At 40.1% G+C, this 15,327-nt stretch overlaps 1 protein-coding gene and 2 long non-coding RNA genes across 5 annotated transcripts; 1 reads left to right on the top strand and 2 right to left on the bottom strand.

The window, feature by feature from the left end:
* Window positions 1-3: 3 nt before the first annotated feature.
* Window positions 4-14,440, top strand: LOC146683168 (uncharacterized). Of its 2 annotated transcripts, XR_014917756.1 has the most exons (4): window positions 4-72; window positions 524-599; window positions 13,203-13,379; window positions 13,989-14,440. It is a non-coding gene; the product is annotated as an uncharacterized LOC146683168 (long non-coding RNA). The 2 variants fall into 2 exon arrangements; XR_014917755.1 differs by lacking the exons at window positions 4-72; window positions 524-599 and adding an exon at window positions 9,093-9,157 and having other exon boundaries at window positions 13,989-14,431.
* azin1b (antizyme inhibitor 1b) lies at window positions 3,706-9,128 on the bottom strand. Of its 2 annotated transcripts, none has more exons than XM_085446998.1 (11): window positions 8,950-9,128; window positions 8,039-8,161; window positions 7,580-7,777; window positions 7,261-7,434; window positions 6,830-7,002; window positions 6,514-6,727; window positions 6,312-6,386; window positions 5,963-6,128; window positions 5,734-5,843; window positions 5,404-5,621; window positions 3,706-5,322 (listed from the first exon to the last, which is right to left on the bottom strand). In XM_085446998.1, exons 3-11 carry the CDS (start codon window positions 7,679-7,681, stop codon window positions 5,247-5,249), a joined length of 1,308 nt encoding a protein of 435 aa, XP_085303124.1. In that variant the 5' UTR covers window positions 7,682-7,777; window positions 8,039-8,161; window positions 8,950-9,128; the 3' UTR covers window positions 3,706-5,246. The 2 variants fall into 2 exon arrangements, with proteins under 2 accessions (XP_085303124.1, XP_085303123.1); XM_085446997.1 differs by having other exon boundaries at window positions 8,039-8,182.
* LOC146683170 (uncharacterized) lies at window positions 13,373-13,834 on the bottom strand. Its single transcript, XR_014917757.1, has 3 exons — window positions 13,783-13,834; window positions 13,586-13,675; window positions 13,373-13,463 (listed from the first exon to the last, which is right to left on the bottom strand). It is a non-coding gene; the product is annotated as an uncharacterized LOC146683170 (long non-coding RNA).
* Window positions 14,441-15,327: the final 887 nt, after the last annotated feature.

The following is a 15,327-nucleotide window of genomic DNA, read 5'->3' on the forward strand; positions in this document are numbered from 1 at the left end:
AGCCCGGCTCCAGGTTGCCCAGGTGACGCACTCTGTGGTTCACTTTCTGAATTTCATGCCACATCTGACCTGGTGAGCCCACATTTACCATTCCCATCTAATAGCTAGGTAGGGGGCGTGGCTCCTGCGACCCCCCCCCCCCACAGCAGCAAGTCACGTGATACATGCTCAAGCCCAACCAATGAGGTGTCGAGAAAATGAGCTAAATGGGTGGTCTTTGACGTGTGATGTCATATCATGCTACTTTCCGTACCCAATTACTTTGAGCCACCATTTTGATTGAGGGAGAAAGCGAAATGAGTAGGTTAGATGTCTTTAGGCTAGCAAAAGATTAAGTGTTAGGATTTTTTATTGTGTTTTACAGTTACAACTTGACAAAATGGCTAGTTACCATCATGTGGTAATTTATACCAACTGCGAAATCTTGTTACATATATTTTATAGATAGTTGTAGCTAACTGTAAAAGTTGATTAGAGCAATTTCCAGGTTAACAATTTTACCTTCAGCTTTTCCCGCCTACAGGTAATTCAAGCACAGCTTGAGCGCTGCGTTAACCACCTATCTGACTGTCGCCTGCATGCTAACCTTAACAACCAAGGTCAGTTTAGGCAAAAACTGGATGAAATATAAACAAATCAATAATCTCTTCAACATGTCTGTGAAGGTTCTCAGTCATCGTAGTCAAAGGAGCTTACAAAGAAAAGCATCTGGACTTCTTTAAGTTACTTGAAGACGTTTCACCTCTCATCCGAGAAGCTTCTTCAGTTCTAAGGTCAAATGGTGGAGAGTCCCAGATATAAACCTAGTGGGAGTAACCCCCCACAGAGGGACAAAAGGACTCCCTGATGACCCTCTAATCGCCTGAGCCAAGGTGTGAAACTGGGTGTGGGTCCCAATCAGCCAGAGTTTCGGGTGAGTTCATTGTGAAACCTGGCCCCACCTTATCATGCGAATTCCTGAGATCAGATGGCCCAGGATGTGAGTGGGCGTTAAGGCGTCTGGGAAGGGATCTCAAAACTGGATTATAGATGGCAGAGAGTTGGTGTCGTAAACCACCGCCTCTGTTCAAAGATGGTCGCTCACAGTGGACATAGATGGCTTCTTTCACTCCTCTTTCAAACCATCTGTCCTCTCTTTCCAAAATGTGAACATTGGCATCCTCGAAAGAGTGTCCTTTATCCTTAAGATGCAGATGGACTGCTGAGTCTTGTCCTGTGGAGGTGGCTCTTCTGTGTTGTGCCATGCGCTTGTGAAGTGGCTGTTTGGTCTCTCCGATGTAGAGGTCTGGGCATTCCTCGCTGCACTGTACAGCCAAGAAAAGAAGTCCAGACGCTTTTCTTTGCAAGCTCCTTTGAATCTCTTCAACAGTCTCTTCTTTGTAATGGCCTGATAACCAACACTTGCATTGCCTGATTTAGGCTCACACCCAAGTCAGATACTGCAAACAGAATGGACACACGAAGTGCCATACTTACACATATAATGACTGTACTCCAATATGTATCTCTAAGGCTAACAGCTAAGTTAGATTAGCATTGTCTCCAACCCAAAGTTAGCGAAGACAAAGATTTCCATTCTTTTTCTTTGCGATTTCCTTTGCTCATACCAACAAAAGGGTGTTCACTTTAGACCAATTAGCAATGGTCCAATCAGAGTTGCTCTATTTGTGCAGTCAAAGAGTGGATGATGTGAATCGCTCAAGCATATAATTTCAGATCGATCAAGTCTGTGGTAACCTTGAATTTAAGCTATTTTCTCTGCATTGCTGTGTGTATTTTCCCCTTGCAGACCATTTAGGTGCAAGATTTTATTCATTTATTTTTTATTACAATCAGATCCACTGCTGTCAAGCACAATGCCCAATTCATCAATACACACTCCAAACACAATGGAAAGCACTGTGCATGATCCATCTGCTGATCTATTCATCTTTTAAACCAATTAAAATGCAAGCAACACTTCTCTAATGAACACTTGAGGCACATGAGACACTTGATAGGAGCTGTAATGATCCCCGTTAGACAAATACATCCCTCAGATTAACTTGATTCTGACGTGCAACATCGAGGAAATAATTCAGCATCTTTAATTCACTCTGAAGTGTATTTATTCTGAGGAAATAACTTTGCACAAAACACATCAATATTTCCTTCGTGCCCCAGTGCTTCTTATGGTCTGCACTTAAAACATCTTTCTTATAAATATGTAATTATCAAAATTACACCCTGTTTTGTATATTGTCATGGATCTTACTGGAAGCTTCAGAGAACACTAAGAGGTCCGAGCTGGGTGTCTCATTCACTGACAGGGCATGCAAGGTAATTTACAAACAGTGAGGGCAGGGGTTTATCCATTTTATCCAGTGTACTCTCAGCGCAGCTGTGGCCGCACTGGCATTCTGATCTGAAGGATCAGCTCTTAATTTGATCTAAGTGCTGAAAATGAACCACACTGCTTGAACACATACGCAAATGTTGCAATGTATGGTGGAAACACAACACTGTACAGGTTGAACTCAACTGTAATTTTTGTAATGTTTAGGATGAAATCCCGCAAGCGGGTCAGTTTTCATTATAACAGGACCCACAGCAGCAAGTGATTAAAAGCTCCTTTCTGTCTAAAGATGCAATGCAGTGTGATAAACTGCTGGAGTGCTTCTAGTGGACAGCCAGCAAATGGTTATTACCCTTCCCCTCAAATATATTTGCACTGTCAGTTTAGTGCTGAAAAGATAGCATTTCTCCAATGGGAAAGCTAGGATCCATAACTAACTTCAATAGACCTAAATTACTTTACCAGCATACTATTAGGATACGCAGACCACTAAAAAATATGAATAAAACTGTTAATTCTAGTTGGACAAAATCTAACTAGGCATGGTCCATGAGTATTAACAGCCAAAATTTTAGCTTTTTTCCTTTTTGAGAGCCTTTTAATTGATGCGGAGGTCCAATGACATCACCCCATTTTAATTTGGTAAATACTGCAAAACTAATGCCATTTTAACCTAAATTTTAATTAACAAGCAAACAAACTGAAGTAACACCAGGGAAAAAAAAAAACTAACCAAAAAAGTAATAAAGTATTTGATCAACATGAGCAAGGGAAGGCTTGGACTGAGACCCAGGTGACAACGTAGGAATATTTGCAACTTCCCACATCTTGCACTGGACAAATAGTCCACATATTATTTTAGCTTAAAAAAACCAAAAAAAAAACAAAAAAAAAAAAAACCCACAAACTTTTTTTTTTTTTTTTTTTTAAAAACACCAATAACTAAAAAAAAATAAATGTAAGAATAATACTGGTTGGTGCAGCACATTCTTGGCCGTTTAACACATCAACTTATTTCAGTTTTTAGTTCAAGTCTACTTTTGTTAACTAGCATTCAATTTTTGTTAACTTTATTAACCACAAGATTCGTGTTAGGTGTTTGTAGTTTTTACAGAGTAAAAATGAGGTGATGTCACTAGATCTGTGAATCACTTAAAGGCCGGGTTTCTCTATAACTAGGCTGTTGTAGTAGTTTTCTTCAGATTTAAAGAGTCTGTATATCCAAGTAAAGTTATTGTCTTCAAAATAACCCTAGCTGTGGGATGCAGCAAATTGCTAAAGCTCCAAATTATGCTGGCTTACAGGAACAATGTTGTATTTCCAGTCCCTCCACCCACCAATACCAAAAACCACACAAACACCAGATGAAATGATTTCAGTCAGAAATGTATATTAAATTAATCACTTATTACTTTAACGAGCACAATGTACAGTCAAAGAACAGGCTATGGTCCATTAGTGACTTAGACAAGCAAATTAATACATTAGTCACTCATGACACACAGGGGCGAGAGTTGATTTAAAAAAAAAAAACAAAAAACAAAACCTGATGCTTCAGGTCATCTTTAACATGAGTGAACATGTAGCTGTAGAGGAGACTGTGCAGGAAGTCCCTCGACTTCAGAGGCATGAAAGGTCTGTCCATGTTATTTAGCATTTGCACTGCCCCAGAGAGTTCTGTGTACAACTAGCATCTCTCACTTTAAAGATACAGACATGTACATCCATATCTGACACATACAAATCATTTGTGTTTGAGCATGTGTCAAAAGAAGAAAAAAATAAAAAATAAAAATTGAGAGAGAGAGAAACCCCCCCTCCTTCCTTTGTTGGTTTTCAGAGCCAGCAAAGGAGCTAGTGAACAAGGTCCAAATCCCCTCGACAAGTGTCACAGTATTTTTCCTTTAACCCACATAAGATTTTGTGCCTTTTAAACCAGATTAACCTCTGAGAGAAAGGAGTGCACTGAATACAGTGTCCCTGTATCCAAGCTACAGCTCAGCACAGAGGGAATCTCCTACAGTAATTCCATCAGGGCTTTCGAGTAAAAGGAAACCACTGAGGTCACAAATGGAAATCACAGCACACGTAATCCATGTATCATTTAGAAAACAAAAAAACAAACAAAAACCCAATAACTTATCACAAAAACACTTAAATGGGCCATTGCAATAATACCTGGGCAATAAACACACAAGGATGGAGCTTTAAATTTGCCCAAATTATATCTGAATCCAATAAATATTAAAAACAAAAACAAGATGCATTGAGTGAATTGCAATACAGAAAAATACATCATTGTCATTATTTCATTTAAGCAGCGCCAAGTGAGGAGTCCGAGGTGCGGAGTCCGAGGTGCAGAGTCCTCACGTGGCAGTGATTCTTTTAAACACTTCAAAAATTGCCTACAGACCAAATGTACTGTTCTCAGACACAGGAGCTACACAACTATTGATAGGTAATCAATACAAAGCATGTGATTCAATGGATCTAAATCAATTGTACATTTTGTAAACTGAATTTTAATTAGGAAACAAAACCACCCCAAACATATGGGGGGGAGGGGGTCCCATCTCCAAAGAGTCATCCATTTTGTTGCATAATGTCATAAAAGCTTGGGCAAGAGTTCTTTTAGCAAACAGATTAAAGTCGCAAAGAGTCAAAACTAGGGTCATCTTCCAGGAAAAAATTTGAACTGAGGTATCAAATAACCAACCGTGTGTCATTGCTGGAGGTACAAAAGTGAAATTCTGGAAGAAATTACAGGACACTGCTGTTTTCCAAAGCGGCTGGAATGTTGACCACATTTAACCCCTCATCCCAAACACCACACTGACCTCTCCTCTCACACAGTGAAAGCAGAGGTAAGGCAGATCTGTGCAATAAAATATGGGACAGAGGCCGAGGGTACTTAGGGACTGTACGGGAGAAACGAGAAGTTCTTCATGGCGCCACCCAGTGTCACGCCGGCCTCCTGCATTTCGTACCTGAGGACAACAGTGTGACGATCAATTCTCTTAATGTCTTGTTGCTACATTTTCATGAGTGGCAGACACCAACGCACTCACCAGTCAGAGGTGGAGACTGTGTAGTAGATTGGCAGTGGGGGGGCAGTGGAGAGGCAGCTTAGGTCCTCTAGGCCGCACACCCCCATGTTGGAGAACAGAAGCCAGTCTCCCACACTGAGCTCTGGTAGTAGGCAGCGCTCCACCACCTGGTCTAAGGGGTCCAGTGAGGGCCCCCAAAGGCTGCTGGCATACATTGCCTCCTCAGCACACAACGCACGCTGGGGGGCAACAAAACCCATCAAAACAGGCAAAAAACAGACAACAGTAACCATGTGCGTGCTATCACATGATCTATTCAGTCATGAATTGAGTTTAGTCTCCTCTACTAACCTTGTGTACTGACGGGGCAGGGATGGAGTTTCCCAGCAGCTTGCGGCCAAATGGACCATAAACACCCTCATTCATGTAGTACAGGAACTCAGTATCCTCATTGTTCTCACCTGAGTGAATACATTAGATAACCATTTTAGAAATCTAAAACAAGAGTTACTTCAACTAGTTTGGTTCTGATTGTATGAAAAGTTAAATAATCACAACCTCAGAGAGTAAAGTAACTCACCTTGAGCTAGGCTGTCCCAGTGGCGAGTCACCACCTTCTTGCCCATAATGTTGACAGCCAGGCTGAAGGCGGAGGCCACGTAGAAGCTGCCCGGCTGGGCCAAGACCTGCACACCAGAAAGCTGGGGGAAGTAGGCATCCAGCAGTGGCCTGACTGCAGTTTCAACCTGCATACAGTGAACAGACAGATCAGATATTTTCAGATTAAAAAACAAAAAGACAAAAATAAAGGACTGGATCATAGGAATAAATGCTTTTGCTTATTAGCTAATAATAAGCTTCTTGCTAATAAAGCAGTTAAAAAGAAGATTGAAGCATTTCTAAATGAGTCACTTCAGTTCACTACTTGCCTGTTTCAGCTGAAACTCCGAGCCAGTAAATCCACCACCAATGTCAAGGATGTTCATGTTAAACCCCACTTCCACCTGAGTAGATACAGACAGTTGTCATATCAGATAAAGTCATTTCAAGACAGAATACTGGGGGGTGGGGAATCAAGTTAATATATGTCTACTACTAGAGTTATGATTTCATAATTAGGACAGCACTCACCCCCATGTCAAACACACAGCGGGCATCTGACAGTGCATGGGTGTAGGCCTGTTGCAGGTCCTGGCAGGAGCTGGGGATGTGGAAGGTTACCCCCACCACCTCGACTCCCAGCTCCTTGGCTGCTTCCAGCAGGTGCCGGCAGCTCTTGAGAGAGGAGCCGAAGGTCATGCTGGTCTCAGCCGCGTGGGCCTCTGTGGTCAACTGCAGCAGCAACCTGGAAGGGGTGGGAGGGGGGGTCAGATGCATTTTAAATTAGACCATGGATCTTCTTTTGGACTTTGCGTTTATTTAAAAAAAAAAAAGTTTGCTCATTTACTTTGCATTAGGATGCAGACGGGCAATCTTGGACAACTCTGCCTCATTTTCACACACAAGATGCTGGATGTTGTTCTTGGCAGCATACTTGATGTGTGCCAGTTGCTTGAACACACTTGAGAGGATGATGCTTTCCGGTGGTACACCATGATCCAGCACCAGGCTCATTTCAGCCTGCAGGTAATAGGATGCACAAAAATAATAAATAAAATAAATAAATAAATAAAACCACACACTCATTAAAACAATCAAAAGCAGTACTAAATGCGTTGCATAAGTTGAAAGGATAACAGTCATCAGCTGACTACCAATCAATGATGCTTGTAATGTAATTTCCCTTAAAAAAAAATGAAGTGCTTACATAAGAGGATGAAGCACTTTGCAGCTTAAAAATAATTACTGACTGAGTCAAAACTACATGAAAAAGCTTACCTTGTTGGCGCAAATGAAGCCCAGGCCCAAGGATGCCAGCAATTCAATGACTGCAGGGCTGCTGTTGCACTTGACTGGGTAGTAGGGCTGCACATGTGGCACCAGGCTCTGCCAGCACAAATGCTGTCGCATCAGTGCACCGAGATCACCCACCACAAAAGCACTTTTCTCCACCTGAGAAATCAGAAAGAAGGTAGGGTGCAGGTAAACAAATTTATCAAACATGTATAACTACAAATCCCATCAGATTAAGTAACTCACTGATGCAAAATAGAATTCAGGGATAGCCTCAAGAGAGTGTTATAGAAGCTGAACTGACCAGAGCCTGTTCACAGATGTGTGCATCAATGACATCTTCCAGAGTCACTCCTCCCTCCAGTAGTTCAATGATGTAGCTGGGTTGGTCAGTGAGTCCTTTCATCTCAACCGTATTCCGTTAATCCGACAATCATAAAGAGCAGATAAACAAGTCAGGGGGTCACGACTGAGCCAATGGGTCCTGCCGGTATGCAACAAACTGGAGAGAAGAGGGAAGAGACCAAAAAAACCAAACAAACAAACAAACAAAAAAAAAAAAAAAAAAAAAAAAAAAAAAAAAAAAAACACACAACACACACACACACACACACACACAGAAGAAGAAAGGAATATATGACTATGGCCTTTAAAAAACCCCAAACAAAACAGCTTTGTGTGCAGAATTGAGTCCTTCTCCCACACACACCTTCACTATAAAAATGCATGCATCTTTGTGTATAAGACACACATAGCTACTCACATGGACAAGTCAGGAGATGGACCTGTCCCTTTATCAGCTAGGATCCCAAGGTGGCTCAGCGTTGAAGTTAAAGTGCTCCCGGTAAAGAGCCGCCCCTAGGCCCTCTGGGTAGCGTTCATACACCTGTGCAGAGACAGGGGAGCCCTGAAGTACAAGCACTCAGTATTAGATATAGATCCAGAGGAAAGACACTTTCAGGAAACATGTAGCACAGCGTTCTTAAGGAGGCTCAACAATCCTGATTGTTGCTTTTGATGTTTAGGTCTTATCTATTGAATATTTGTCATGGGTCAAAACCTGAATGACACAACACCCCTATCGGTTCAGTTACACCCGACTTAATGCCTGTAACTGAACTACTACCCCTGTCGTTAGTGTTTTTATGGCTGCTGGTACTCCTTACGCGATAGACGTCCAAATAAAACACGCGCATGCGCTGTAGTACTCACAACAGTGTCACAACTTGACAAATTGAGTATTATTTCAATGCGCAGACAAAGCATAACCCCTAACTAGAGCAAACTGATGTAATACGTTACATTTGACTAGTTAAAAGATATTTGTATTGCTCAAAGGAAACGCCATTGTGACAAAACACACTGCTGAAAGGTTCATGGAAACGACAGAACCGCTAACTGACGACGGAAGGAGCTTACGTTAGAGCTGGGTGTCCTTAAAATTTCAATAACAAGCCGCTAAATGACACAATAAACGAATAAAAGCTACATAGTGGTGCCGTGACTGCGTCACAATTTCTTAATACATTGAGTTGAACACGAAAACACCCGGAAAACACATATTTCAATATGTGGCTCGGTCATGTGCAGCAAGAAGGCAGAAAGACGAGCCCGCCATGTTACGTCCGCCCGCTGAACCCAAAGAACTCAATCGAAGTACTTCGCTGTACTTACGTGAGATAACGGCCAGAAGGTTTTGGAAAACCGTCTTCTCTTTTTCGGCGGAATTTTTAAAGAGTAGTGGGCACAATGATATAAGAAAGAAAGACGGCTGTTTTTGCCATATGTCTAGGCGAAGAACGCGCGTCGCTCGAGTAGTGTCTTCTCTGCCTGAGAGTGGGGTGGAGATGGACTGGAAAAGGAGGCTGGGGAAGAGGAAAAGGTAATCAACGGCTCGTGGGCGTGGCTTGAACGTTCAGTTTGACCAATTAACGCTCTGCATTCGTGAGCGCATACCAAATACGCATTTCCGAAAATTATACAGGCTGCAGTACATCTGTGATGTTTTTTCAGGTTGCATAACCATAAACTTTCCAAACAAGGCCACCCAGTAAATGAGCTCAAGAATACAACTGCTCCGTTTGTCAGGGAACAGCTCACACGCACTTTTGTGGTTGCTACAGAGCTATAGCTGCTATATTTTATATTTAGGAAAATATGTATAGGAAAATACTATGTATAGGGCATAAACGCTATGTAAAATAATAAACAGAATGTCAAAACAATATTTTCTAGAAAGCAGTAATTGTTTTTAAATGTCACATTTGTCAAAAGATATCAGCAATCAGCATCTGTCTAATTTCCAGAGATAAATAGTATTGCTCAGGCGTGGCTGAAACTTTGCACCTGCTTTGTGTTTAGTTCAGCAGTTCGCTGTGAATGAACAACGAACACAACAGATTAAAATAACATATTTTCTTGATTTCTGTTGAATGCAGTATTTAAACGCTCTGTGAGTGTGCCAGTAAGGGTCTGCTGTCTGCATCAAACTTGTGGGAAAAAGGAAGAAAATACCTGAACATTACCACAGCAAGTTTTTATCACATTAGTGGAAAAAACACACAGACCAGATGAAAATAGCTATCTGTGCGGAGTGTATACTTTTATATCTATGGTTTTCATTTACTGATTATCTTCCAGTATTCTGTTTAGCCAAAGAGAAAACTTCTGGTCTTATTAGCATTACGACTAAACACAAATGCGCTGTAAAATGTAAGCAACCGTCTTTGCATGTAAAAATCACATGGACAAGGCAGGAGATGTCCGACTATTAGTTATAGAATTCCAAAATGGAATTATTTCTAAACATATTAATGCAAATATAAATTATACTTATAGCCATGCTGGTCAATTTCCAAAGTACATTAAAAAACAATATGCAATAAATATGCCATCACTGTGGATTCTTTGCACCTGTTGGCAAATACCTTCAGATTATTTGCTATCTTTATGAAAGTCAATGGTGACAAAACAAAGCACATTAAATTTACAATAGTATAATAGTAAAATAGTGTGCTTTGGATTTCTGTTAATTGCAGCATTTCTGCCTGTAACCAATTTCAATTTGTTTGATCTTTTTCTTTGGTGTAGTGGTTTAAATACTTATCTGTAAAGAAAAGAAACTAACAGGCTGAATGGTGAACCACAGCTGAATAATATATTATCAAGTCCAAGTTATGTTTAGTCAGTTTTTTTCAGTATTTTGTATTATTTTGTATTAATTGTTGTCTGTTGTGGCTGTATTGACAGTGTGCATGTAAAGATGGATGCATCCCCACTTCAGAATAAATCTAACTATGGGTTACCTGAAGCTGAACGTGAACCTGAGGCCAAACATCAGAGAATGTATGCATGGGAATAAGGCCCGCACTTGTTAAACTTGATTAAAAGGGTATCTAATTAAGTCATACCCACTCAACCTGCCCTGTCTTTAGGTAGCCACCTGAGTCTTTTCCTAAAGCTTTGCTTGGTCACTCACACTTTTATGACACTGAGAACACAAAACATGCAAACAAAACACGCTCCCCGTTTCAGTTGTACACGTTTTGGTATTGGTGCTTTCGTCACGTGATGAAATAAGATGTGAGAGTTCTTCAGAATGTTCTGTTCTTTGATCCTCAAGATCTGTCACGGTCATCATAGCCTTATTTTAGCTGCGATAATTTCAGCTTAAAAGGGATGTAAAATTAATTTCAACAAACACACAGTTCAGTATGACGCTAAAGCACTGGAACACTGCAAAGATAAGTGCGGAAACACAGCCTGCAGGCACTTTAGTCGTATGACTTTCTGTTGCACCCAACCAACGTGTTGCACGTCTTCACCCGTGTGTTTGTAAACAGCGTAGAGGTCCTAGAGCGCTTATCTTTGCTTTATGACACTGCAGTAGACACAATGTTCACAAAACAGCATGACCCAGAAATGCTTAACCAAACAACATGGAAACTGTTTTGCACATATTGCAGAAACAGCTAAACAAATGACTGTACTTCTGAAAAATTACTCTAAAGCTTACTCTAAAACTTCAAAGTCTATTTGGGCAATTTGGACAAGAAAACCATCAACTGAAGTATAAAAGTATGTGCTTCAAGTTTCATATCGGGGCCCATGGGGTCAGGAGTAAATTAGATTTAGTCACTGTTTGTAGCAAATAAATTCAATTTGCCACCATAACTAACAAATATTTTCAAAGTTAACACACTTTCCATTGTGTGAAGACTGCAGTAAGAAATCTGCAGGGATGTTTCATGTGCTCACTGCAGTTTAAGTAGTGTTACTAGAAATATTAAGACAGAAATGGCAGTATCACATTTTAAAGGGCCCGATGACTAAAATGCACTCACTGGCCACTGTGTTAGGTACACTTGCTCAACTGCTCATTAAAACAAATATCTAATCAGCCAGTCACATGGCTGGAAATCAGTGCATTTAGGTCAAGATGACCCACCGAAGTTTAAATTGAGCATCACAATGGTGGGAAGAAAAGGTGATTTAAGTGACTTTGAACGTGGCATTGCTGCGGGTGTAAAATGGGCTGATCTGAGTATTTCAGAAACTCTACTGGGATTTTCCAATGCAACAATCTCTGTAAGTGCAGAACAAAAAAAGAAGCATCAAGCCTGAAAAACACACATTTAGAGCAGAGGAAAAGTATTGAGTCTTTACTGGACTGTGTGCAGAAAAAGAAAAAACAAATTTCAACCTGTTTACCTCGCTTACTTTTTTACGCGGTACCTTTTTATGCCTTAACCTGCATAATTTGTGTCCACTACATTAATGTATTTGTGATTCAAAAGTTCAGTTTCTTCCTTTCTGTACCGACCTCTTGTGGTAAGATGTAATCATGGAACTGCTGTGCTGTCTTACTTGTCAGTTACTGCCTTTAGGTGGCACTGAATGTCTATGAGACAGCAATCTTCAGGTATTGGTAATGTGTCAGCAACCTCTATCTCTATACAGTACACTGCATACTTAACCTTTTTGGACCTTTTTATATTGCTAGGCATATAGGCAAGATAATGGCATCACATCGAATTTTAAGTGTTAAATATACACAGTGACTGATTTTTATGTAAACAAAAAAAAAATTGTTTATTTGTTTACATGAAAATCTAAATAACCTGCTACTAAATAACCCTTTTGAAGTAACTCTCAGCAGTTATTTGGACATGAAATAGTTGGTAGACATGTTATTAACCCTATGAGAAAACTGTTACTTTTATTCAGGTACAGTGCCATCATAAGGCTACAGGAAACACTTTTATTCAAACACAATTTCTTATCAAAATGGCTTTAAAAGAGATCTGTGGCAGTATGTCATAGCTCAGCTGTACAGACTAAAGATCAAGTGTACAGGTGTAAAGAATAAATAAGACATAGTTATGCTTGATTTAGAGAGACTAGAACAAAGCTGTTGTTTTGTTAGTATATCCCCGTGCAACAGCTTTGTTCTAGCAGACAGTTTCCTGCACAACGTTTATTTGTACAAGCACTTTATACAGCATTTCACTGCAGGCTTTCCAGCCCACTCTCTCGCTCTAGATCTGTGCTGGAATAATTTGCAAGTGCACGTTAGCGAGGCCCCTTCACTGTCCACTTTTAAATCGCGTCTTAAAACCCACTTTTATTCTTTGCCTTTTAACCTCAGCGAGACTTAGTTTCTCTTGTAATGAAATTAGTTATTTAATTAATTATTTTACTTTTTCTTTTATTTGGCTTTTATTTATATCTTATGCATTTTATTATATAGTTCCTATGTACAGCACTTTGTGTCAGCTGTGTTTTTTTAAAAGTACTTTATAAATAAAGGTGATGATGATGATGTGGTTCTTCGCTACATTAGCAGTTGTAGTGAGCAGAACTGGTACAAAGTTTGCAATGTTGTTGAGTAGAACTTTTAAAGGATTTTTCTTTTTGATTTCTGTCAGGATTGTCTGGACCATGTCATCTCTGATGCCACGGGAGAAGATGGCCTGGGTTTCTATTGATGTGATAGTTTTGGAGACTCGATCCAAAGGGATCAAGGAGGGGGAGGAGGGGGAGGAGGACACTCCCAGAAGCCGTGCAGGATGCAGGGAACTACCCCTATTACCACTTCCTGTGCGGTGAGCAGTTTGGAGCAATGCTCCTGCTTCTTCCCTTTAAGGATTTCAATGTAATTTCTGACCATGTTGAGGAGTTTAGGTGTTCTGTAGAATAAGTTCAAGTTAAAAAGTTAAAAGAATGATCTTTTCAACATATTTAAAGCATCACAGAAATATTGAAACACTGTAGCTGGACCGTTAACAAACGTATGTCAGATGTAACTCACTGAAATTTAGGAGGTATGGCCTCTGGAAATTTAAGGAGCATCCAGGCTTGAAACTCTATGTCCCTCATTTTATTAATAATGCTCACTACCCTGAAACAGGAAACACATTAACAGTGCAGTTTTGTTTAGATATTATGTGAACATAATGAAAAAAACAAATCTCCAAATTACTACAAGTCTTGTGAGTTTTCTCTCACCAGTTTCAGTAGAGTTTTGGCTTCTTTTTAGTCAAAACCCTCAAGTTCAAACTCCCAAAGCCTTAAAAAGAAAACAAAACAGAGGTTTTCTCTCTGCATTTACACTTTAACACAAACAGACTGTCAGGTGTGACGGGGATGGTCTGTAGGTATCAGTGTAACTCACTGCTCTCTGCTCTGCTCTCTTTGCTCTTCTCCACCAACAGATCTCTCAGATTTTCAATAGTGATGTGTGATGGGATTTGATTCCCCTGCTGAAGTCTAAGGAACTCCATCATCGTTGGAATCTAAAAATAAAAGGAGCCATTTCATCAACACCACTCTCAGGTCCTCAGATATTACCTGATATTTTATGTCAACTGTGGGTCTTACCTGAGCCCTGTAGTGTGGAAGATGCCAGCAGATCTTCACAGCCATGTTGTAAATGGGTGTATTGAACAACACCTGTCAAAGAAATAAGAAGTTCCTTATTGCTACTTAAGTCGATTCTCAGTTTGTCAGCTTAAAAACCACATCAAATTCTTCAATTTGTTGAAATGCAGTACAAGCAAAAACTGTCATATACCCTGATGGGTTTGTAGATTCTTCTACTTGCTTCCATTGAAATGTTGTTGTTGTATCACAGTCGGGAATAAAAACTGTCAAATACACTCCAAAAATTGTGTAATGTAAAATGTCTCCGGACTGGTTGTTTGCTGCTCTTTGAGTTCAGCAGGAGGAGGTGAACCCACAGCTGGGAGTGGTTCCATGGTGTCTTGGAGGATCTTACTTCAGGTTCATGATCATAATTATATTCTTTCTGGTCTAAACCTCAGACAAGAGCTGGTCAGATGAATTGAGTCAGCTTTCTGAAGTTCTGCTACAGAAAGGAAACAAGGACAGCAACACCTCCACCTTTATCTGACAACACATCTTTGACGATTTGTCTTCTCAGTATCATAATAATTATATTGTCAGAATATTTTGGGTTGCTAAAAACAACTAAAAGCATAAAATTCCGTTTTCAAAATTCAGTACTGATGTCCCACATTATGAAAAGTTAGCCCAAACGGTGTACAATGGGTTTCTTTTCTGTTGACCAACATAAAAACTTTTCCAAAAAGCAATTAAAGAGATTAAACAAAGATATTTTGAAGGCATTTTGGAATTACCTGATTTAGCAGAGCTACTTACCCACTGTAGCTCAGTTCATGGACTTGAATTAGGAGGGACAAGAAAAGTGAATTCAACTGACTCCAATTTACTGACATCTAATGGTGAGATTTTACATACTGTAACTTTAATGATAGTTGAAAATAGCCCAGGCGCACGGCTGCTAGGTGAGTACACAGTTTGTGTAATATGTGAATAAAAATAAATATAAGCTTTACCCTCTTTTCCAACCAAAAGTTCCCAGTAGAGTTTTTGACCTTCAGCTGTTTTCTTTCTGTTTTTGTTTTTAATATCTTACACACACACACACACACACACACACACACACACACACACACACACACACACACACACACGCACACACGCACACACACGAAAAACATTTATGACTCG

The sequence above is a fragment of the Copadichromis virginalis genome, linkage group LG22 (genome assembly GCF_057382275.1).
Source record: "Copadichromis virginalis isolate Kocher_CV1m ecotype Utaka linkage group LG22, C_Virginalis_male_GT1.1, whole genome shotgun sequence".
Lineage (NCBI taxonomy): Eukaryota > Metazoa > Chordata > Actinopteri > Cichliformes > Cichlidae > Copadichromis > Copadichromis virginalis.